Below are 23,546 nucleotides of genomic sequence, written 5' to 3'. Positions count from 1 at the left end.
AGAACTGAAGGTAGTAACTTTCTCCCTGTATACTTTAGGCATAGAACTCGTTTGGTGGTCTTCCACAGTACGGTTATACCAAGGAGTTTGTCTGTCTTCAGGTAGCACAGACTTTTCAGACTAAGGTGTGGGATGGTTAACCCCTTACATTGCAGTTACATTTGTGGCAGCTTTCCTAAAAGGGAGAGTGCAAAAAGACGAAAATAACTATTTTTGTTTTTTAAACAAAGCTTTCCTTTGCGACTCCCAGGACTGCACAGATGAAGTTAGGATGGGTATGTTACTCCGTAGGCGAACAGAACTTTAGCTTTGTGCCTACGTAACTACAATCCATGCTATTGCATGCTCTCATAAATAACACTGCCGTCCCAGTGTGGCGAGAATGTTGCTTTTTAAACTACTTGTAATGTGTGTTTTTTGTTTTACCAATTGCCCTGGAAACTGGGCCTTTGTACCAGCCCAGAGCGGTTCAGCTTGCAGGGATCAGGGAGGAATGCAAGGAGGGGGGGTGCCGAGGGGGAGGCAAACCCAGTATCTTTTGGCAGTGGGAAGTGGGTGTCTCTGTGTGGTCAAGAAGCTCCCGGGAGCAAAGTTATGTGTTTCACATAGAGCCGAGATCTGCACCCCTGATCCCCTGCCCCGAACTGTTCGGATCGGCTGACGTTAGGTGTTCATCCCTTATAGGAAGCTGTGAACACAGTCATGTTGAAATCCCCCTTACTGAGGTCAGTTAATGCTTTTTGTATCTTTGGCTTGTGTTTGTGTGGTGTTGACTGCTGATTTTTCTAATGTGATGGCTTTGTGGGTTGCCTCTGCAAACTGACTGGAAATACAATTGAATGTATTTCTTTTCCTAAGTCGCCTTATGACTGGGAAATGGCAAACTAAAATAGGTGTTGCTGTCCTGTTGTAAGAGCATGGAAGTGTTCATGCTCAGATGCCTTGTTGGCATTAGAGTAAGTGATGTAGAAATAGTGTTTTGGAAACATTGTGGAAGTCCCTTCACCCAACCACTGTGTTCAACTAACCACGTGATACTGAGCTTTGTTTGGATGCTCCCCTTTGGTTTCCTGATTATTCAGTAACTTTAATAATGAAGAACATAACAGTAACTGTAATCTCATCTATTCTTAAAACCAGCTAACTAACCCCAAACCCTCTCTTGCATTTTTTCCATCTTCCCTTATGTTGCTGCTTTCTGCTTCTCTTTTCCTCTGCTGTTTTCATCCTATGTATTTATACTTACACGGTGTTCTATTGCACAGTGCATTCCCAGGTACTGTGATTTTGCATCACGTGTTCAGGTGCTCCCAAGACCTGCCCCGCACATGCCTGTCAGCCACCTCTCCAGATGACCAGAGATGGGTTAGATCATGGCTTGAAAATAGAGTTGTAGATTGCTGCTAAAAGTGTGTGTGTGTATCACCAAAAATGGCAAGGTTAGCAAATCTGTACTAATATAAATTAAGCCCAGCCTCTACTGGAACAGTAAGTCTTACTTGCTAACTATTATGAAAGGTGATCTGCTTGAGTCAGTGCAAGCCTCCTGATGTAGACTTGTTTAAGCAGATTTCACTGTTCTTTACACACACAGTTTTTGGTGAAAGGGGCATGGCCTTTGCTGGAGAAGGCTCAGCAAGACCTCCACTCAGTTAACAGCTACAGTCGAGAAGCAAAGGGGAAGGTGAGATGCAGTGGGAACAAGAGGGACCACGCTCTACAAAGGTTGTAAAACCGTGGTATCCGGATTCTGTCTGGATCACCCTGGAGGGTATGGTTTGGCTCATTGCAGAGCCCTTCCTGCGTGTGAAAAAACAAACAAACTTGTAGCAACAGACAGATTTGAAAACATTGAGTGTAGAAGGCAAATAAAAAGGAGGTGATAGAGGTCTCTCTAATAACGTCTGGGGTGCAGAGGGCAGAAGGGGCTGTTTGGCTTTCCCCAGCTTGTAGCAGTGGGCATAATACTCACATTTGCTGCTTTTTCTCAATGTGGTTAGAAGCTGATAAGTGGATTTTTTTCTTTGTATTTTTAAGCAGCATGTTACTAAAATTGCAGTTTGCTATCACAGCTTATGCGGAAATTTAAAAAAGAATTAAGCAAAACTGTGAAGTTGACATTTATGTGGCTAAGATACATTTTAGAAAGGATGTTAAGATCTCTGTTTCAGTTTTAAGCTACCCTTTTTAATTACTAGGAATTAGTAATTGGCCTTTCTCTTAAAGTATTCTAGTCTCAATCAGTTGGAGCCAGGACAGTGTATTTAAGGGACCATAGATGTCATTTGATATGTGAGTTCCTGTATTTCTGACTTAATTAAATAATTTGTTATTAATGACTTAATTGAAGCAGTGTTTATTCAATGACTTTTAGCTGTTCAGTGTTTCAGTTCCTTTTAAACTTTGGCAGCAAATATGCACTGCTTCACTCTATATCTGAATTATTATTTCACGTAAGTCATTTTAATATATGAAATCTTACACTGACTTATAATCCAGGTTGCTGCACTTTCAAATATAATTTTAATGAGGTTTAGTTTTTTTAAAAATATTAAAAATCTAATTTTACTTTTAAAACAAACACTTTATATTACAGGAATCAAGTCTATTTTTATCAACCCTTATTTATTCTGCCTAGTTATTCTGGCCTTGTGGTTGGTCATGAGTCCAGCTGCCAGAGAAGGCAGCGAGAGCTGGGGCTGAGATGAGCCTAGTGGACAAGGGGCAGGCAGCCGCTGCCAGGTCTCCAGCAGCTGGGAATGTAACTTGTCGTGGGCTTTGCCATGAGCCAGGGCTCGCTGGCACCATGATTTAGATGTTGAAGGACACAGCCATGGAAAAGCAGCAGAGGAACTATTTAACCCTTTGATTTTATTTGGCTCTTGATGGCTTGCTGGTTCCTTGGCTGTTGCTGGTATTCTGAAGTAGCCAGGATTGAAGAGTGGTTCAGCTCCTCAGACTATATAAAAGACCGTTTTCTTGCTCAGTTGCTCTTCCCTCTTTACATACATACACACACACGCAGTACTTTGCTTTTAAGAAACACGAATGCTTGCTGCTTCCTGTAACTTGCTTAACTTTGGAGAGTTAACCCACGTGAATTGATGTGTGCCAGACTCTGTTCCTGCAGTCCACCAGCAGACCGGTGTGTCCCATCAGCTGCACCGTTTCCAACTCATTCATGGTGATGGGGGTGCCTGAGTGTCACTTGGCACAACTGTAGGGTCCCCACCCAACCCCACCCCATCCTGGGGCCTCCAGACCCTCTATAGCTCCTGACTGATGCACAGCAGAAAAGATTGTGGTTTATCGCAGTTAGAGATGGCAGGAATGGCGTTGGAAGGAAAAGGTATCTGGGGGCAAACTGAATGCATTTGACATAAAAATGACTGAGTGGCAATAAACTTTATAACAGCCTACTTCAGCATGTGCTCTCTCTTCAGTGCTTGGAAGAAGGCTGTGGACTGTGGCTGTCTGTTTCTTTCATCACTTCAGAGTGGATTTTGCAATTATGCTGGCCCTGAAGACCTGTAGAACATGACACCCGTTCCCATTATTTATCAGTATCTCTCATTTGTAGTTTCACGACTCTGTTTTAGGGCACTTGTTTTAATTGGTTTCAGCTGACGATAGCTAACTTCAGTTAACTGCAATATTACTGTGTTTTGGGATGGTGCTGGTTATGCTGAATAATAGTAGACAAGCCTATATTTTTCCTTAAGGGACACAAATCATGCATGTCTTCCAAGTGCATGATGGTTTGGCAGGGTGAAAGGAAGAATAAAAATCACCTTCTAAGTGCGTGCAAGTTGACAGCCCAAAAGGTGATTTTCTTGACTCATATACTTCAGGTTGCTGGGTTTTGCATATGGCAAGTCTCCAGAACAAATATTGCTTTTGGAAAGCCTAATCAAATTCTGCCTTAAGAGTTAAGTTACTGAGTATCAGACCTCAAATGATATGCTTGATTTAGACTTCTCTGGAGTTTAAAAATTGTAAATTTTATCAGCAGTGGTTTAATGGAAAAATACAAAGCAAAAGTTGAAACTTTAAAGAATAAACTTGGGCACTAGGGCTTCTAGTGAGGCTGAATTCAGCATAGAAATATAATGTTTTTTAAACTGTCACCTGCATTTCTTTGTGAATGCTTTGAAGGGATGCTGTCACCCTGTATTGTATCATTGCGTTACATTACAAACCTTGTTGTAGTATCATGTGCTGATACTGAAATTTGTATTATTTGTTGGGTTGCAGTTTGAGATCTCTTTAATGGAAAGGAAGTATCAAAAGGAATTTAACAAAAGGGGAGTGAAAATGTAAATTGGGTCATATAGCTTCTCCCTGACACTTCTTCCGTGGCTAGAAAAGACATTTTGATGCAAAAATTGGTGTTTAGTTTCAACTTTTGCCAAATTGAGCAACCAGTTCACTGCATTCCACGCCCCACCCCCACCCCCCCCCCCCCCCAAAAAAAAAAAATAAAAAATCCAGGCCTCTACTTAGTATTTTAAAAACAGTGCACAAAAACTGCAGCATATGGCCACCATGTAGCCACTTCTGACTAAAGTCAGTAGAAATTTGGTGTAGTTCAGAATGCGTAAGAGCAAACTTTGGAAAAAGAAGAGGGTGATATGATGTAGTGATATGATGCAGTCTTTGGATTAGGCTGTTTAAAAATGGGCAATCGGAGCGATTAGATTGGAACCTGAAGCACTGAAAGGTTTGAGAGCCTGCCGGCAGACGATGTATTGCACTCAGTTGTAGTGCCCAAGCAAGCAGTGAGTAAATGGCCTTGTAGGGCAGGAGTACGTGGCTGTGGCCGAGGTGCCAGTACTTAGAGCAGACAGCTTGCCAGAGGAGGTGCCTTCCTCTTGCTCTGGTTATGCTTTGGTGTCTCTTTCAAGCTGAGCTTGGTTGAATGCTTGGTGTGCAACAAGTAAGTGCATCCATGGTGCTAAGCAGTAGTTTTTCTAAAAACAGAGGTCTGAAATGTTGTAGCACTGATGGGAAAATTTTGAACTGCTGTTATTAGTCAGCATTTTTGGTTTAGTACTCTTAAGCCTTGCTGCCCAGCTTATCTTGGAAGGCATCAGCCCCCTCCCTGTTTTCTAAGGTGCAGTTATAGAAAGGGGGACTGAAACAACCAAGGGAGGGGAGTCCTACCAGTGTTCCTCTGAGGAAATAAAGCTACAAAACAAAGCTTTGCTATGCCATTTGCAAAAGAATTTTGGTGGAGAGATGGGAAAGCATTCTCCTGGATAAAATTGCAGCTCGTCTGTTAATAAGCTCTTAAAACACGGAGTAAATACTGAGCTGATAAAATTCTTAATAATTTTCCTCCCTCTCATCCCAGACTCTACTGAAGAATGTTATTAGTTTAATTCTTCCTTAAGTCTGAGTGGCTTCGCTGTCTGTCTGCTGTTGTTTGTAAGAGCCAAATTATATTATTCATTTGAGTAGAATAGGCAAAATTTATTAAACATTATGCTTGTATAAAGCCTAATGCTTTCTTCCATCTATGTGACTCCGCTTGCTGTAGTATTCCTCCAGGAGAGAAAAGGTATAAAAGGGAAGGCAGCTGTGGCAGACATTTCCCCTGCCTTGTGTACCTTTGCTGGCAGTCTGGAGTTTCTGTAGTTGAGTGACATTTGGCTGGAAGAATCAGAGTTGAGAAGCAGGTGTTTGATGTTCACCCCTTTGGGATTTAAGATTTTTTAAAAAAAGATCATAAATTGCAGTAGTTGGAAGCAGCAGAGTGAAGAGCAAGATGACGACAAATTGACCAAATGGCAGCTTAATTTTATATTGATCTACAGAGAAATACAAAAGGCTCTCATCTATGCCAGTCAACAGGAGTTCTGTAAAACAGGGATGAGTTTATGACTCTAAGCTGTGTCCCTTTCTGAGTAAGGGATATGACAAGATTATAAATACAATTGCAAACACCTGTAATGTAGTTATTTGGGATTGGGGGCTTACAGTTAACGAAATCGGAAACACACAATCAGGCAGGTTCTTACTGGATACCTCCATGCAAAATCAATGTCATCAGCGTATCTCTTTGCAAGATCATTTCTTTGGGCGTCAACTCTTTGCTGTTAGTGTCATGCATGAATTTTTATAAAATCCATTTGGCAATGGTAATGCAGGTTTTGAATATTGTGTACTACTTTGTCACGTTTGCAGGACTTCTCACTAATGGCCCATCTAAAGGATTAGGACCGGGATCAGAACAGCTGGAGAATGAGAAGGATGATGCATCGCAAGTGTCCTCAACGAGCAACGATGTTAGTTCTTCAGATTTTGAAGAAGGGCCCTCGAGGAAAAGGTCAGTAGTGCATTATGATTAAAGTATAGCCTTTCTGCTTTGTCCCTTTCATGCTATAAGGTTGTGATTATGTTATCAGTAGGGTATGGTTGCACATACTGTCCTACCATAAACAGGCTTTCCAGAGAGGAGTCCTTCTAGTAACACTGAGGATATAGTAAAATTTGCTTCATCTATTGGTATAGATGTTTCTTATTGTTTTGGAAAGCATTGAAAGGCAGTTGTTGTTTTGCAGTAGGTAATTGCTAAATGAAATGCCTTAAGACTATCTCCCCTCCTGCCCTCCCTCCTCCTCCTCTGGCTTTGGCCTCTCAGGGTCATGTCAATACATATGGGTGTGTAATTTCAAGGAAAGCAGCACTAAAGTAGTTAGTGTTACTGTTGCTGTTTTTAATTTTCTGTGAATGAAACCGTATGAAGTTAAAAAAAAAAAACCAAACAAACCCAAAAAACCCCAACGGATGCTTCTGAGAAGAAAAGCTGTATAATAAGGCAGTGTGGTGGGTATCTGTTGTAAAGGACTACTTTGAGATACTGCTGTAGCAAGCTGCCTCCTGTTTCCCAGAAGTCAGATATGAGGTTGTTGTTGAACTCTTACGAGTTCTTATCCTGAATGTGCAAAATGTGGGTTAAAATCATAGGACTCAAGCCAATCTATTATAGAAAATATGCTGAGAATGCAGGAGGCTGGGAGTTGTCCTCTGTATGAAGTGAGAACCAAAACAGGCTGTCTGAAAAATGCCATTTAAAAGAGAGAAACGGAAAATGCTTTCTCGACCTTTTTCCTCCACACTCCCCATCCTAGTCGTAAGCCAAAAAGAATGGTAAAATTCTTGTAAAGAAAAAAAAAAAAAGTATTCCTACTTTCTGCATTACCTTATGATTCCCCTGAGAAGCCTGATGGAGTGATGAGAGTAGTGCTTTCCTGGACACCCCTCCGTTCCTATTCCCATGTCCCCCACCCCTGGTCCCTGCAACTATTTTCATCCCCTGAGAAACAAACTCAAAGTCTAGTTCATGTGGTCACTTAGCTCCTCCGGTGTATCAAAATAAAATTTGTGTTACCTTTTATACTGGTAGAAATTTTGTAAGGCTTATTGCATCCTACTGCTGGTTGGTGGAAAGATATTTGTGTGTTTATTTTTGGCTTTATGGGGTATAACAGAGGCTGAAAAATTATTTCTGCTTATAAATTTAGGTGATGTGCTGTAGGTGCGATCCTGGCAGACGGTGGTCATCGTTTCATGGCATTGCCGCAGCTGCTTGCATGTTTTCTTAAGGAATTTTTGCTGCCTCCTGCACTTGCTTTGTCCTCTCATTCCTCAGCTGTGCTGACACACCATGAGTAGGTTCAGGGAGCTGGTTAGGATTAAAAATAATAGCAAATGGAAGACTTTTTGCAAGGGCTCTTTATTCTTTACCTGCATGAATTTTCATGTCTTGTTTACAGCATGGCTTCAGGAGCAGCCACCAGTGCCACCAAGGGGGCATCCCTTCCTTTCTTGGGGCTGGCAAGGGGCAGGAGGGCTTGACCCTTACACTGTCGCTGCTTCTGGTGCCCTGCGCAGTCTAGCTTCAGAAATGAGTGGGATTGCTACATCACCATCCCAAGAAACTGCATTTGAATATCACTGGCAAATTTGTTTGGGTTGTTTTTTTTTTTTTTCTTTTGACAAATATTTGCTAGGTTTTGGCTGTGGGAATTCAGACACTTGAGAAGCAGCTGGGTGGTTCAGGCCTAATAATAGTGAACTCAGTCCCTTTGGTACTTTTAGTGTTAAAACCAGAACAAACCCCTCCTTGTGCCCCCCCCACCCCCCCCTTAAAAAAACCCAGAAGCTAAGAGGAAAAATATAGCTTTTGTGAAAGACAAGGCATCATTTCAGTTCTCCTTCATGCATCATGAACTGTTGACATAATATTACGCTTGTTGCCGCAGTTGCTGCGAAGGAGAATTTTCCTGTTTTGTTTCCATTTATACCCAACATAGACTTTTATCTACTTTTTTCCTCCCCCAGCTTCCTCTTTGCAGAGAGACTTCTGGGCTCCTTCTCTTAAGCTGTATTGCAGCATGTCAAGTGTTTTGATGTCTTCCTCTTGTCTCCTTTGAGGTTTTTTTTGTTTTGTTTTGCTGGATATGTAATGTTTCCTCAGTCAGGGTCATCTTGGGGTCCCACAAAGTGTTGTGCCAGGAATATTGGGTGGACAAAGGATATGCAGGAGGATGGTATGGGGGGATGGGACTGAAATGGGATCTATGGGCTCACTGCCTCAGCTCATCAGGTTTTGAGAAATCGTACCTTCCTTGTCTTCCCCCTGGGCTTCCTCAAAATCAAGCTTCTCAATTGTCTATTGAGCTGTCTGTACAACTAATGGCACTCTTGTACTAAAATACACATTTAAACACTGTAGCTTTAGCATATACTTCATCCAGTTTTTTTCCCTCCCCAAAATGAGTATTTGTTGTCTTGAAATACTGTGGTATATAGCTGGTGGTATATGCAGTGAAATGGTTTTAGGGATTGGTGCACTTAGTGAAGCACACGTGTTTGGAACTTGCTTGATATGTAATACAGTGAGTTTTGAGTACCAGGTTTCCTGGGGTGTTTGAACCGAGCATACATGTAAGCTACTATTTAGGTTTTCATTGGTTGTGGGGTTTTGGTGGAGTTTTTTTGGTGTACGGCAGGAATGTTTCTTTTGGAAACTTGAACCTGTTACCTTCTAGAGGAATAGGCCACCTCTATTTCGCACCAGTGATGGACGCAAAGAGTGCTAAGTACGCACAGTAAATAAGGGAGGCTGTTGTAAGGGGCTCCGGTTTGTTTAGTAGTTTAAGGCTCTGGTTTGACCTTGCAGTTCTTCAGTGTAATGGCAGGCTGGTACTGTGGAGGAAAACAGTTTCTTCCCTGTTTCTTCTTCCCTCCTCTTCCCAGCTGTCATGTCTGGCAATCTTCTGGGCTCCAGGTCGGTCAGTTCAGTGGGCTGAACTGGCACTATCTTCCCCCTGCTAGAACAGGTTGCATTATATAAATGGAATAGGGAGATGGATTCATGTGTGTGTTTAATTTGCATTTGTTGTTGATTCAAACTCTTCCAGTTTCAGAGATGATTTGCACAAGAACCTGGATGAAGAGCAGGTGCCAATTCTTGTAGCAAGCCGAGTGGAGGGCGAGTTTGCTAGCAGTTAGCTTTGCCTTATCATCCCACTATGCCAGCCATCTCTGGTGTAGTTTTTCCTTGGGTCAAAACTAGGCAGTGGATGCTTCTAGTGTGTTACTGGTCAGAGGACTTAGTTGTAGATAGGTAGGTACTGACAAGCATCTGTGGGAGAGGTAAATCCCTACTAGCCTGTGTGTTGACCAGTGAAGAGATTACTGCTGAGTATTCTGTATTTCACACATACATGCCAAGCTGTGTAACACAACAGTAGAACCCCCAACCAAGCGCTGCTTCAGGTTTATCACATCTATTTTTTTTTTTCAGTTTCAACCCCTCTCCTAGTAGCATAACTTGATTGAAGAACCACCCATGCTGTGAAGAGAGCATCATGATGGGAGGAAAGAGATTGCAGTTCTGGTGAAAGTATGCTGATTTAATAAAATGCTGCAGATTTTGTTCAGAAACTCACTTGGATACTTTGTCTGATGGACCAGGCTTTTGAACACTGTGGCCCAGTGCTGTTAGGCTTCAAATGGCTCCAACTAGTCTTTGTAGGTACTTGGTCAGTAATTAACACCTTTGCTCTCTGGTGACTGAAGGAAGCATCCTACACAGCCAGATTTGCAGCCAATGGGGAAAGTCCCACCTCCATTTCTTTTTTAAGTGTAGGGTTTTAGATTGCAACAGAAACCATGGAAGAGTACTAAAAGTGCGCAACCTACCATTGTGTGATGCTGCATGTTTCAGCTGTGATAGCTTGGGTAGTGATAAGGAGGAAAAGAACTGTGTGTACAGCTTTGCCTGTGCAAAGTCTCCAGATCAATCAAAAAACTGTAAGACCTACTTACAGAACAAATGGGGTTTAAGAAGGATTGGTAGTGGCAATAGTGGCAAGCTCAGGACTTCAAAATACTTAAATTTGTTGGAGTTTCCACTCAAAGAACGGACAGTACTTGCTTTGGTCTGAGCTGTGTCTATTGCAAGTGACCAGGTCTGGGAGGAAGCAGAGGGTTAATCCTCAGTAGTAAATACTACTTTCAGCCAGTAAAGAGGTGTCAGTGTTATTCTAACATTTGGCAAAAGCTAAGCATTCAAACGTTACACTGAATCTGTTGTGTAATGGGCTGCTGTCTAACTGCCATGTAAGTGAGAGCAGTTGCTAGTTTGTTCAGTGGTTTTGGGAGAGATGAACAAAAGCGCTGGTATGCAAGCTTGATAAACTGTCAGGTTGGATGGTATTCACTGAGTGAAGACGTGCATTTTTAAAACTGCTGAAGGAGGATAAGTATAATTTCAGTGTAGCCACGTGCTCTTGGTATGAATCTCTAATTTCCAGCCATGAATCTCAGTGGAGAAGGTCAATAGGTAACAGGCCAAAGGTGTTTGAATCGCGGTGCTGAATGCTCGTACATTTTTATGGGCAACTCTTAAAACTACAGCTACTGGCAATTAATAACAGTGTGCAGAGACAGCTATATGTTTTTTAGCAACAGTTGCTCACCTTACCCAAGAAGAGATGTGTGCCGAGCAGATTTGATGTGACAGCATGTTAATCTTTGATGATAGTAGGCTACTGCTTGTTTCCTGTTACTAATCAGGTGGCTACTCATTTAGACGGCCCCCTTCCCAGAAGTGCCCACAAGGGATTGCCAAATGCACAAATGCGTTTATTTTTTTATTGTAAAGTTCTGTTAATAGAAGGCTGTGAGCAGTGGGAGGGAGGTTGACTGATTTTAATAGTGATTAAATTTTAAATTTGGGTTTTTTTAACTTAATGTTAGAATATTTTCTCCATTAAGGGGGACAAAGAGGTTTGTTTAGTTTAGAAGAAAACTAAGGTAGAAGAAACTTCCCCCACCCACCCCTTGCCCCTCCTTGCAGGAGTGGCAGAGTTGGCGTGCGCAGCTCCCAGAAGACACTCTGTCCAGCTCTGCTACAGGGAAGGTTGCTGGCAGCAGGAGAAAGGGACAACCCACTGGGGAGCAGTCGTGTTTTAAGCTGCCACAGCTAGATTGGCCAGAAATTGCTTATTAGGAATCTTCTGAGGCCTTTAATTAATACAGCAGCTTTCTGCTAATGGTCTTGAGCATGTGACAATCAGAAGTGTGGTTGTGTGCTACAGCAAGGCCAATCTGTGGGATGTGCTGCCCTTCGCCTCGTGCTAGCTCCCTGCTGTCTGCTCCATTTTCCTGTTTGCCTTTTTTTTTTTAATTTTCATTTTTAGATGCCAATTTAACTCCCCGAGCTGGCTCGCTGTGGGGCAAGATGAGTGTCAAGGTTTGTCAAATGAAAAGGTGGGAATATGTGGCCGGGGGGGAAGGCAAGTACACTGGTCTCCTTTGGCTAGTGGCTGCACAGCTGCTAGACTGGCAAAGCCGTATTGCACCCTCAGCACAAAAAAAGCCAGTCAAGGGTAGGCAAGCTTCTGTGTATTAGGCAAGCTGCTAATTTAAGTGGTTTATTTTAGTGATATATCCTTTTCAACTTGAGCTGCGAAAGACTTTCTTGCAGCAGAGCTGTCAAAAGATTGAGGGGGCTCAGGGTTGGTTTGTTTTTTCTTTCTCTTTTTTTTTTGTCAGATTGTTTTTATAGTTAATAATGAACAGTGTCTTCGGTACTAGACTTAGCATCTTCCATGTGAGATGTAAAACAAGGTCAATCCCATTCCCACATGTGTAAGTTTGTGAGGGATTTCTACTCAGTATTGTAGGTGATGGAGAAAGCAGTGTATTATGACTCCGGTATGAAAGCAGGAGACTGCTCATAATATCAAAGTGTTTTTCCAGGACCTTTTTAGTGAATAGTCTTTTCACTAATTGAAACAGTATATGATGTATTTGTGTTCAGCTGTTGCCTGCTACCATGTAGTGTAATCCCACCTATCAACCAGGTGCCTCTTATTTTTTTCTAATTTCAGTAGGCTATGCAAATCTGCACTAGTTATTTGCTTATGAAGAACTACATTGATCCACAGTAAAACCAAAATGGCAGTAAGATTTATGTATAATAATTTTTTTCTTTTACCCCCTCTGGAAATTCTGGTATGAGTGGAATATATTTTTAGTGCAGCACATTTATATTTAAATAACAGGCCTTATAAACAAAACAATAATAGTTCATTGGAGTGGATTTGCCCAGGAATAGTAAATAAGACAGATTATCTGCTTTATAATGCAAGTCAAGGAGATCATTCTATGTAGTTTGAAAAGGAAAAAATCAGGTGATTAATGTTCTTTCAGTATTTTCATAAGGAACAAACAGAAGTTGTTGACATGGATTCTTCTATCCGACAGGCAAAGATATAACAAGGTACAAGAATCTGGGAACACTTTAACTTTGTGGGTAGACAGCTATGTAAACAACTTGTCCAACTAGTGATTTAATAATTATGAAGGTATGATTTATAGCAGCTGAGAAGTGTTAAGCAATGTCCGATTCAAACTTGCTTTTCCTCACCTGCCGCCTTCTCCTCAGCAGTTAGAGTTGTAGGAGGAGGTCTTAATGACCTTGAGCTTGGGCTCATCCCCTAAGGAACAAGGGGATTTTCCAAAGCCAGGCAGGACAGGTCCAGTTGTTTCTGTGTTTCTCTGTATGGCAAACACTCTTTCAGCTGCTTGATAACCCACCCCTACTGTCATTCACTTTATTTGTATGTCTCACCCCTGTGTATGGCAGGCCAGATGTTGACTGCTTAAATACCAGGGAGAGGTTGCTCTGAACTGATGTAGGAAATAACTGATTCTGTACTGAAAGACACTTTTTCCAAGTAAATTTGTGCGTTGGCGTGAAAGGGTTTGTTTTTTTTAAGGCTCATAAGCCACTGTCTATATAAAACTCTAGTCTCATGTTTGGGTTAACGTAACTGTTCGCTGTGTTTGACTACTTCTGTCATTTTCCACGTTGCCTGGCCTTCTAGTACCTTGACATTACAGCTCAGCTACTGACTGATGGCTGAACCCAGGGCCCAGGCTGGGCTGCTGAGACCTGGGGGAGAGGAGCCACCTGTCCAAGCTGATCCTTTTTAGAACCTTTCTGACTTTGTTCCTCTCTGAAAATTATCCTCTATTACTTTCCTGCCCAGAGAGTAAGGCGTTTCTGGACAACCTACTTAGGTGGCATTTTAAAAAGAAAGGTTGGTGTTAAAACCATTTTCAGTCGAGGGTTGTGTATCTGGGCAGCCAGCAACTGTCTTTTCTTCCCAAAGCCTCATGCAACTTCAGAAGAAATGTTATATGTGGTGGATATTCCCAGGGATTTTGTCACATCAACACAGAGGGACTCATTGCTGTGCCCTTAGCTGTTTCTGGCTGTTGCTGCTGTTCCAAAGCCAAGCCGCCTCATCCTGAATATCGGAAACATGGATAACATGAAATATGTATGGTTTTTTGCTCTAGGTCATGTTACCCTTGTAGGTAAAACGTTGCATCCTCACCAAAGAAATATTGAGGCCCATGAGGTATCCTACAGCTTTGTCTGCACACTCCATGAATCAGTTTCCATCATCCTGCAGCATGAAGGGGGGGGGGGAGAACCCCACCCCAAACATTTACATGTATTACAATTTAGTGTCTTTCTACTTATTCCTTCATCCATAATTCACCCAAAATGAATTTAAAATCAAAGACAGGAAGAAAAAAAAAGGCATACAATTGTATTTTGAAGATCAGGGCAATGCTATGATTTTTTCTGTTACGTTCTTTTAAAAACATGGGATCCTATTCTAAAATTTTGATTCTTAGATATTAGGTATCCTAGCATTTGTAGTGGTTTTATTCTTTTGGAGAAGAAGAGATTACTTAATGAGGAAATCATTCAGCACCATGAAGTATGGGTAAGGTTTCAGAATTAAATGAAACGGATCCAGTTTCTTGCATAAAATTAAATTTTGAGCTTAAAAAGATGTCAACAGATAAAAATATTTCTAGCAAGAATAAAAGGCCAAGAATGGAAAAGCAGAAACCTGTTCCTTAAATAAAGATGTAAAATGCTGTAATATTTGGCAGTAAGTAATTTGCTGAGATTAAATTTAGTAACAGTTTTATGAAGTAAGGCTGGTCTTTTGAAGGATGAGGAAACAAAGGCTATGCACAGAAAAGTAGAGCCTTGAAGATCCTTGATACTTTCTGCTTTGTAGTAACAGTGGGCTCCTAATCTTTTAATTCAGTTTAACATTTGGAATGTAAGGTTGATTTACCGGAAGAAATTTTTTGTTCTGTTGTGGTAGGCTGGACACGATTTAGTATGCTGCGTTACTACAGCTTCTCCAGTCTCCTAACAAGATCTGTGAAGATATTGCTGCTAAGCACGGGAAGACCTACTCTGTGTTTTAACTAATATTTAAGCAAACTGGTGATGGAAACATCTAGTTTCTTTTATATGGGCATTTAGAGATTTGCCCAGGGCTGTTTGCATACAACATCATTTCTGCTATAATTCTGACCCAAGTGTTTTGTATGTGTGCTGAATTAAAAGCCAGCCTGGGCTGGAATAATGTTGTTCTATGTGCTCTGCAAAGATAATGATGTTAAAAAACCAAACAGAGCACTGCTCCAATATTTTCAAGTGGAAATGTATCCTAACATTGAGTTTTAAGTTTATTTGGGGTTTTTTTTTTTTGTATCTTTATAAGTATTTGAAGATTGTGTTTACACTGTATGCTGGTTTGGCATAGGCTAAACTATAGGAAATCTTATTCTCTATTTGTTCCTGCGGCCGATCTGGACAACATGTGAGTGGAAGGAATATGTTCTTGATGTGTTCGTTGCAAATGGCAACATGAGCGCAGGCTACTGCAGATTCACCAACACTGACCACAGTGTAGGTGTCAGTGTTGTTATGGGTCAGATCAAAGCAGATGTTATCCCAAGTAGGGAGTGGGTCTCAAGACTCCCAGATGGATGAAAGAGGTGTGGGGTGGTGTGAGCACTGCTCAGAAGTAGGGCAGTCCTCATCACCGTCATTGAAGCTTGGAACTTTAATAGTTTTCTAGCTCTGAACTGAGTTTAAAAAGCATAGATTTTCTTTTTTTAACTCTATATATCTTCTCTGGAATCTTTTCAGATTCCAGTTGATGGGAAATCACAGGCAGTTATATATTTGGCCTAGCTTATGCTGGTATAATGTCTTTTCCTTTATTTTCTTCCATTGATGCATCTAGTTGCACAGGATTTCCTGAGGGAAGCTAATATTTTTTTTTTAACCTGGACATTTGTATTTTTACTATTTTAATGGTATGTTTATTGTTAAATAATTTGTACAGTAATGGCCATGTCATCATTATGTTTTGATTTTATGTTTTTCTTCTTTGCTTTTCGCTCTTGGTATTTGTTCTTGGCTCTAAATAAACTAAAGCTTAAGGGATCATTGACCATGTGGCAAATTATTTGCAAGTTTTGGTTTTGTGTGGGTTTTTTGTTGTTGTTGTTTTTTTTTTTTTCAGTTGTATTACAGCCTATTTCCACTGGTAGCATCATTCTTTCAGCTTTCAGACAAGCTATCCCCTGAGTTTCCTAATGGTAGTTACTATGGAGATGACTGTCCACTTTTCCTCTTCTCCTCCCTTGCCCTCCTCCTTTTCTGGAGCTTTTGCAGCTGTTATTTATCTTTTCAATAAAGTAAGTAGATTTTGTACAGAGCTCGTTTCTAATATCTCTTCTGTTACAGCATGTCATTTGCCTGTAACACTTTCACTTTCATTAAATCTTGTAGATATTCCTTTATATGAATGAAAAATTTGGGGTATGAGTAGAGAGTGAGGAGATCCCTAGTTAAAAGAGTCGCTCCTGGAGCTACTATCTGATTTGATCTTTCTGTTCATTGGAGTCATAATTCTGCAAAATTAATTAACTGGTAACGTGTGTGTGTGTATGTATACTGAGTGTCTAGGATAGCTTTTAGAATTTATTTATTTTAAATGGCAGCTTTTGGAATTCAATATAAACATATTCTGGTGCAAGTTAAAATTTCTCTGATGAGGAAATGAAAACTTGAGACAACACATCGTTAGCCTTTTAAGTCTGAGAGACTTTTCTTTGCACCTCATCATAACTTTGATAGCTCTTTATACAGTTCATTATATTCCAGCTTTAACAGAGAAACATGGACGTTTGGGTAGTTGGCTATTCTGCAACAGACAGGATATTTTCCTTTGTGCATGTGCTATTGCCCCTTGTCTTGGGGAAGCATTGTTTCTGTTGGTGTCAGTGGTTTGTTGAATGGCTTAGAGATTTGAAATGTGCTCTCCAGCGAAGAAGTTCTACCAGAAGTACCTGGCTGAGAGAGCTCGTGTAGCTACACTGCTGTTTTGATGAACGCTTGTTTCTTACAGTAGCTGCATCTTCAGAGGTTTTCCTTCTTTCTTTAGGGACATCTTGCCCTAGGCGATTATGAATTGCAATGTTGCACTGTTTTCCTTTGGCCTGCTGAGCACTGTCATCTGTGGCTTTCCACACTCAGGAGCCTACTGAGAAGTCCCTCTGTTTTACAACTGCATAAATACCCTACCTTGGGCTGTTGGTCAGATAATGCAAATCACTTTGCCTCCTGTTGAGAGTGTTAGGTTGAAATTACAGCCTAATGGCCCGCTTTGCAGCCAGGGGATAGATGGTAAGGAGAAGCATGCTTCCCCTGACCCCATTTGTGCTGGCTTTGGCTCTGTTTGCCACCTAGCAAAAGCGAAAGCAGATGGTTTTCTGCTAGGTTAGTGGGACTGGTCTCAGGGACAGATCCCCTGGGCACCTCAGTGGGCGCAGCAGAGGTGGCTGTGGGGAGAAAGACAAAGAGAAGGCGCATCAAACCTCTCTGGGTGGTGGCAAGCAGCCCCGATCAGCTCAGCCTTCTGGGGTAACGTTGCTCTCGGATTTAAGTAAGCCAACACCTTGCCTCTTTTGGTCGTTCCTTTTTCCTGGTGAGGTGAGGGAGAGACTCAGAAACCCTTTGCTTTTTGTCTTCTGTGCTCTTTTATTATGCCTTAGATTATTCCTGGCCCTGTGACAATTTGTTCTGCAAGTTGTCAAGCAAAATGTGTATTTAAAAATAAATTACTCTAAAATTTTAATCAACTCTTTTTTTAGAAGGGAGTCTCATGTTTTTCTTTTGCATACGTCTAGTTTGCTGTGAAAGTGAGCAGCTGGGACTTTCTTGATTACTTCTATTTTTAGTGTCTTCTTTACACCTGCACATTGAAAATCATGACGTTTTTCTTATCAGGGATTGAGAAATCTTTCAACCACCCTGACTCTTAGTTCAGAAACCTGAAAACAAGCTGGCCTCCTAACTGCAGTATCTCATTGTGCTTGGACTTCTGTTTGTCTTAGGCTAGAAAAATTGACCACTATTGATTTTTCTTGAAATGTAGTTCGTCCCACCTGGTTGATTTGTAAGAGAACAAGAATACAAACGAGGTGTGGCATAATTTCCGAGAACCTTGCTTTTATGTGTCTAGGCCTATGAAACCTTCTCATTACCTGAAAATCAGATTGTATGTCATACATAGGCAAATGTTACCATGCAATCAAGGTTTGGTTTTTATCAGTTTTATTTTATTCCTATTATGTAGAAATCTCATTGTCAAATTTACTGTTGATGCATGTGCTACATGCTGTACCAGTTTAAAAGTGTTTAATTGCTTCCAGTTTCCAGATGGACTGCAAAATAAACTTTAAAGGTAAATCAGATGAGAAATGGAAAAACAGGGCAGATAGCATTTGAGTAAAGGCCACGCAATTCTTATCAGGAGAATTAACTGGAGTAATTCAGAAGAAGAACACATGAAAAAAAGGTTTTTTCTTCCTTGAAGCTTACAGTCGCAGGACCCTACTAGAACACGAATTCAAACATTTGTTCCTCTTCGTGTAATAAAACCAGAGAATCTCCTAGTAGCCTGGTAATGTAGGTGCAGGGTAGGAGGCATGCATGTTTAAATTCTTGCCATACTCTGTGGCCTTGCACATCACTTAATCGCTGTATCTCTCCTCCATCGTCAAAATTAATTGGCAGAGTTTTGAGGGATTTAAGATCGGAGTAATATTTGTTTATTGTTTTGAAGGGTAAAGTAAAAATAAATTATTATTTATATGTTTTATTTATATATATGTGTCTAGTTTTGGATTTATGTATTTATGCTCCACTTCCTTGTTCTGATATTAAATTAACATAGATATTCATAAATAAACAAAAAAGAAATTACATCCCTGAAGGAGGATTTTGAGAGTGCTTTATCAGCACAACTGCATTCAAATCCATTTTTAAATAACAAGAGTTAACTCCTGGATCTGCTGAAAGGCAGTGCTTATTCATCATTGATTGCAGTGGGTCAGACATTTTCCTAAGATGTCTGCAGGCTGAAGAACGCTGAAAATTAAGTACCCCTGGTTTTGACTGCACTTGGAGTAGCCCTGCTTAATATCCTTCTGTTTTTCCAGATTCTTCAGCAGAGAGTCTTGTTTATTTTCCTTTCAGTTATGTTACTCTAGGTATGCTGGAGTTTCACACCACAGAATGAGTGATCAGAAGATGATGCTATGTACTCTCTGCCATGTATTTCCCCAGGCTCTTACCTGGCTCATGTCGGCTTGCTGCCTCTGTAGGTCAGTGTGAACTCTGAGACATTAAGTGTTTATTGCACGGATGGTTGCCGGTCTGGGTCTCATACTTGTTGGGTACTTGACTATTTTAGTGGCAGAGAAAGACATCCTCTTCACCCACAAGATTGTTTGTTCAAAGCCTTTTGTGCCAAGTATGTGTTGGTATTGAAGGTCCTACATGGCATCATTTCCTCTGAAGCTATAGCTTATATGCAGAGTTACTAATTCAACGGGAGTGCAAAAAGCATGTGCTACTCATAGTAAAATTGGAATGATCTCTCCTTTACATTTTTATTTGGTGTTAAAGGGTAATTCAATGAAAATAGCTCAGATGATAAAAGTACCCCGTGTTACTTAAACCACATTACATTCCTTTTATTTCAGTCATAGAAACTTAGCAATATGGAACTTTACTCCAAATTATGGTCATTATTTTAAGTTTCTTAGTGGCATTTTCTTGAGTGCTGGTTCCCCGTACCCTACTCTGAAACAGTCCAGTTTCAGGAAATTTAACTGCTTTAGCTGTTTGGGGGGGTGTGTGTGTATCATTCTTCGGTGTTACGTGCTGCCTTCAGTTCAAGGCTTCAGATTGATTTGCTTGTCTACTGGGTTTTTACGTGCTGTTTAAAGCCCTCTGCCAGCCTGGGGATGCAGCTGTATGCTAATTTCCCAGTTCCTACAAAACACTGACAGGTCACTGCCGAAATGCTTGGTCCACTTGCCACGGAGGAATTAAGTTTCTGGGCTGGGCTGGGCAGGAAAGGCGGGGTCTGGGCCTGTTGCTGTTTCTTGTTTCTTCTCAGCTCTTGGAGATTAAGACCCTTTTCCTGAGACAGAGCTCTGATGTTGTTAGAATACAGATCTGTCACATCATTATTTCTAATTTTTAACATGGAAAGGCAAGTTAAAAGGGAATTTGTTAGAAGTTCTTGTTACTCTGTCTTCTAAAAGGAAGTGTGAATTTAATCTTAATATACCATATCTTCATATAACAATTTTTAAAGGCTCTTTGGGCTGAAGTAGGGTTTGACAAGAGGATAGACGACAATTTTTCAGTATCTGGGCAGATTTCCAGATGCTGATAGTATCCGCTTGTTCTGATCTCTCCTGTCCTCTGGGTGTGCTTTTTTTCCAAGACTTCTCACTGCCCAGGGACATGTCTTTTAGAACTTGATGTTCCCAACTTAAAAAGCAAACTGACAAAAAATTTATTTGGGTGGAGGCTGGAGGACATGTACACCTTCAGGAATCCTTTTTTTCTATTACAAAATAGAACACCCTGTCAGGCACCTTTTTTTGGGTTGGAAATTATGAGAATCTCTCTATCAACATGCTCCAGAAGAAAAATTAATTTTTCTACCAGTAAGTAGTAGTGCAAGGGTAGTGTCTATGCAGAGATCTGCTTCCCCATGTACCCCTTCAATATTACAGGGTTTACTTTAGACATCAAGAAGGCAGGACTTCAAGGGCATTTGTTGAAGATGGAGGGCGGTGTTATTCATGGTCCCAAATGAAATGTAGGAAGAAAAAAGCCTTCTCCTCCTTTCCTGGATTCCTCGTTCCCCCCCCCACCCCCCCCACTTAATAAGGGTAGCAGAGTCTCTCTTGCTTTTTTCACTCAGGTTCTTGTTTTTAACGTAGTATGACGAATGTTTTGCTCTTCTGAGGTAACCTCTTCTGAGGGTTTGCTGTAATTTTTACATGAAAAGCACCAAGCCCTTTAGTCCTTAAAACCGAAATCCATTTTCTGTTTGTGTTCCTCTCTGTACTTCTTTAGTGGTCATTAGGCAGTCCAGGATGTGTGAATTAGTTGTTGACATTTCTGCTTTGTTTTCTTCCTTGTTTGTTCCTTACTCTGCTGTTTCTTTGGACTGTCCCAACCCTTTCTACTGAAGTGTTTTTCTGCTAGGTTTTATTCAACAGAATCTGCGTGGTTTCCCAATATAAGCCTTAATGAAAACAAATGTTTACGGTGTTTCCTGAGCATTAGGTGAGCTGCTATCTTTAATTACGAAGGGCTTGGAGATGGAGGAGGAAACCCACTGGTCTCATTTGCCTTATTGGCAACAAAGGGTCCTAGGACTGTTTGTGCTTGGCTCATTCGGCTCTCTCTGCTTCACAGACAAGAGAGACTTTCTGAGCATTTGAATACAGTTTATTCTATCAATTAAAAAAGAACAAAACAAAACCCGTCTCTTACATTGCTTAAATACCTATTAAGCCCATGAACAGAATACTAATTTAGGTGGTTCTGTATAATGAGCTGTAAATTTCTGAGTCATGTCGGCCACAGAACCTTTTAACAAGGACGTGGAAAACCCCACAAAAAAACTAATGTCAGTCTCAGTTCCTTAATTATTTTAATGAGTGTAGAAATGAAAAGCTCCAAAGCATTGTGTTGCAGTAGTTATTCTCCAGATTGAATATCAGAGGGAGGATTTATCAAGATTTTCAGCTACATAGCTGAGGTGGATGAAACAGGGCGCAAGAAGGTCTGAGCACTGGCAATACTCAATGCCAGCAGCACCACCTCATCAGCTGACAAGCCCTTGGGAGTTCTTCAGTGGGATGAGATGAGATGGCTTTTTGTGTTTCTCTTCCCTGCCCCCCCTATATGTATGCCAGCACAAATCAGTAGCATTTAGCTGGTGCAGCAAGGGGGTGTCGCAGTGCAGAGCTGCTCTCTATCAGCTCAATAGGTAACAGCTGAGGTGCATACGTGAGAGCCGTTTGCCCCTCAATGGGTGTCGCTTTGAGTTCATGTGAATTTTAATTAGGTGATGCAGTGATGCTAGGAACTACCTGCATTTCAAAACATGGATGTTTCTTGAATGTCATTTATTCTTCCTTTAATGCACCCACGAGTTACTTGATTCTACTAAACAGTCCATGTAGAAGAAGCTGCTGAGTGCACAGTGACAGCTTGTATGCTCTCCGTGCATCGCATAAAGCGCTCTGCTCATTCCTCTGGAAAATGTTATTATATAATGCAGTGCGGTGCTTCGCCGTGTCTGCTGGGGGATTGCCCCTCTGTTAGAGGGCTGCATTATCAAGTCGGGTATTTTAAGGGTAGAATTTGGCATTACTTAATGGTACATGAAACGTAACTTAATGCATTTATCATTGCTTTAAATTTTCCAGCCTCACACAATGAACATCCTACAGTGTGAGCTTCATTTTCTCTGTAGCCTGTATTATTTGTACATGTGCTCATTTATACTAGGGAGAAAAAAATAAAGGCAGGCAACCTTGAGAAATGCCAGCTAATAAAAGATAAGACAGTTGTGTTTTCTGGTAAACAACGAACATAGTAAAACTGGTGATGCTACAGGCATATTGTGTTATTGATGAAAACAAACTGCTTACTGACATCTGCAGCAATCAGCCCCTGACTGGTGGCATTGCAGAGCCCTCCCATGCCATGTGTTAGGCAGAATCGTTAGAGTTCCCGATGTGAAAGTTGCAGTTTTGAAGGGTTTTGGTCATGTGTGTGTCCACGGCTCCCCTCCCCCCCGCCCCCGCAAGAGCTTTATTTTCTCTTGCAGGTTTATATTTCATAGAGGAAATAAGGGAATAGCTGGTCTTTACTTGGAAATGGTATTAAAAGCCATAGCTATTTCTTTTGGATAGCTGATTACGGTAGCCATCTCAAGTTCCTGTTGATAACAGTTACAGTCCATCCGCACTGCTCTGGAATAGCATTTCACATACTGTAGACCCTTGCTGTTTCTCCCTGTGCTCTACTGCATCCCACTGCCCAACACAGAAACAACTCTTGTTTCCCCAGGTCATGAATGTCCTCTGCTTCATGGGCAGATCCACTTCAGTATCATAGCTTCTGCATCGAGGTGTTCTTAGCACAGGGAAGCTTATTTTTCCTGAGGCTGCTGTTCCCTACTGTGTTAGCTGATTAATTCAATTTTCCTATTTATACTGCTGCTTGCACAGTATTTGTAGACTGATATTGACTCCTCCCTGCCCCCCGGTTGTTTCTGAGGTTCTGTAAATTAAGATGCAGTAGTTTTTCTTTGTGTTTCTTGTCTAGAGGCATGAAAAGTTGGAAGGGGAGAGTATCACTTTGTTTTATAGTAGTGTTCAATCTGATTCATTTATATAATGATGAACCCTACCTTTTGACACGTCTTACTTTCCATCGCAGCTGTCTAGATCAGGGAGATCGATGTTCTGGGTCAGCTATAGCTGATCTAAAGACCGTGCCTTGTGCATGATTTTCCTTCACTAAATTAAATGGAGAGCATCAAAACATTGCCAAGAAATACTTGTAATGAGTTACATCCTATCTTCTGAGAGGGCATTGTAGAGTAAGAGCTGTCCTCACTTGTTGCTTGTCCCTTACGACCCAGGGAACCTCATGGCCACTGTGATGGGGATTGACTGCACAAATCTCCTTCTCTGCTTCTCTTGGCTTGTGGAAGACATAGCTCACTATCTTTCCTTTCTTCCCTGTCCCG

At 41.2% G+C, this 23,546-nt stretch overlaps 1 protein-coding gene across 3 annotated transcripts in view; it reads left to right on the top strand.

Annotated features, from left to right (window-relative positions):
- The window catches only part of JARID2 (jumonji and AT-rich interaction domain containing 2), a 226,087-nt gene that overhangs the window by 120,030 nt on the left and 82,511 nt on the right, over positions 1-23,546 (top strand). For all 3 annotated transcript variants that reach the window (XM_064443643.1, XM_064443644.1, XM_064443645.1), the window contains one exon: positions 6,187-6,328. In XM_064443643.1, the coding sequence (XP_064299713.1) occupies positions 6,187-6,328 (142 nt within the window). The remainder of the gene's footprint in view (positions 1-6,186; positions 6,329-23,546) is intronic.

This window comes from Phalacrocorax carbo, chromosome 2 (assembly GCF_963921805.1).
Source record: "Phalacrocorax carbo chromosome 2, bPhaCar2.1, whole genome shotgun sequence".
Classification (NCBI taxonomy): domain Eukaryota; kingdom Metazoa; phylum Chordata; class Aves; order Suliformes; family Phalacrocoracidae; genus Phalacrocorax; species Phalacrocorax carbo.
Note: the sequence above shows the minus strand (reverse complement) of the source record. Positions and strands in the feature narration are given on the sequence as shown.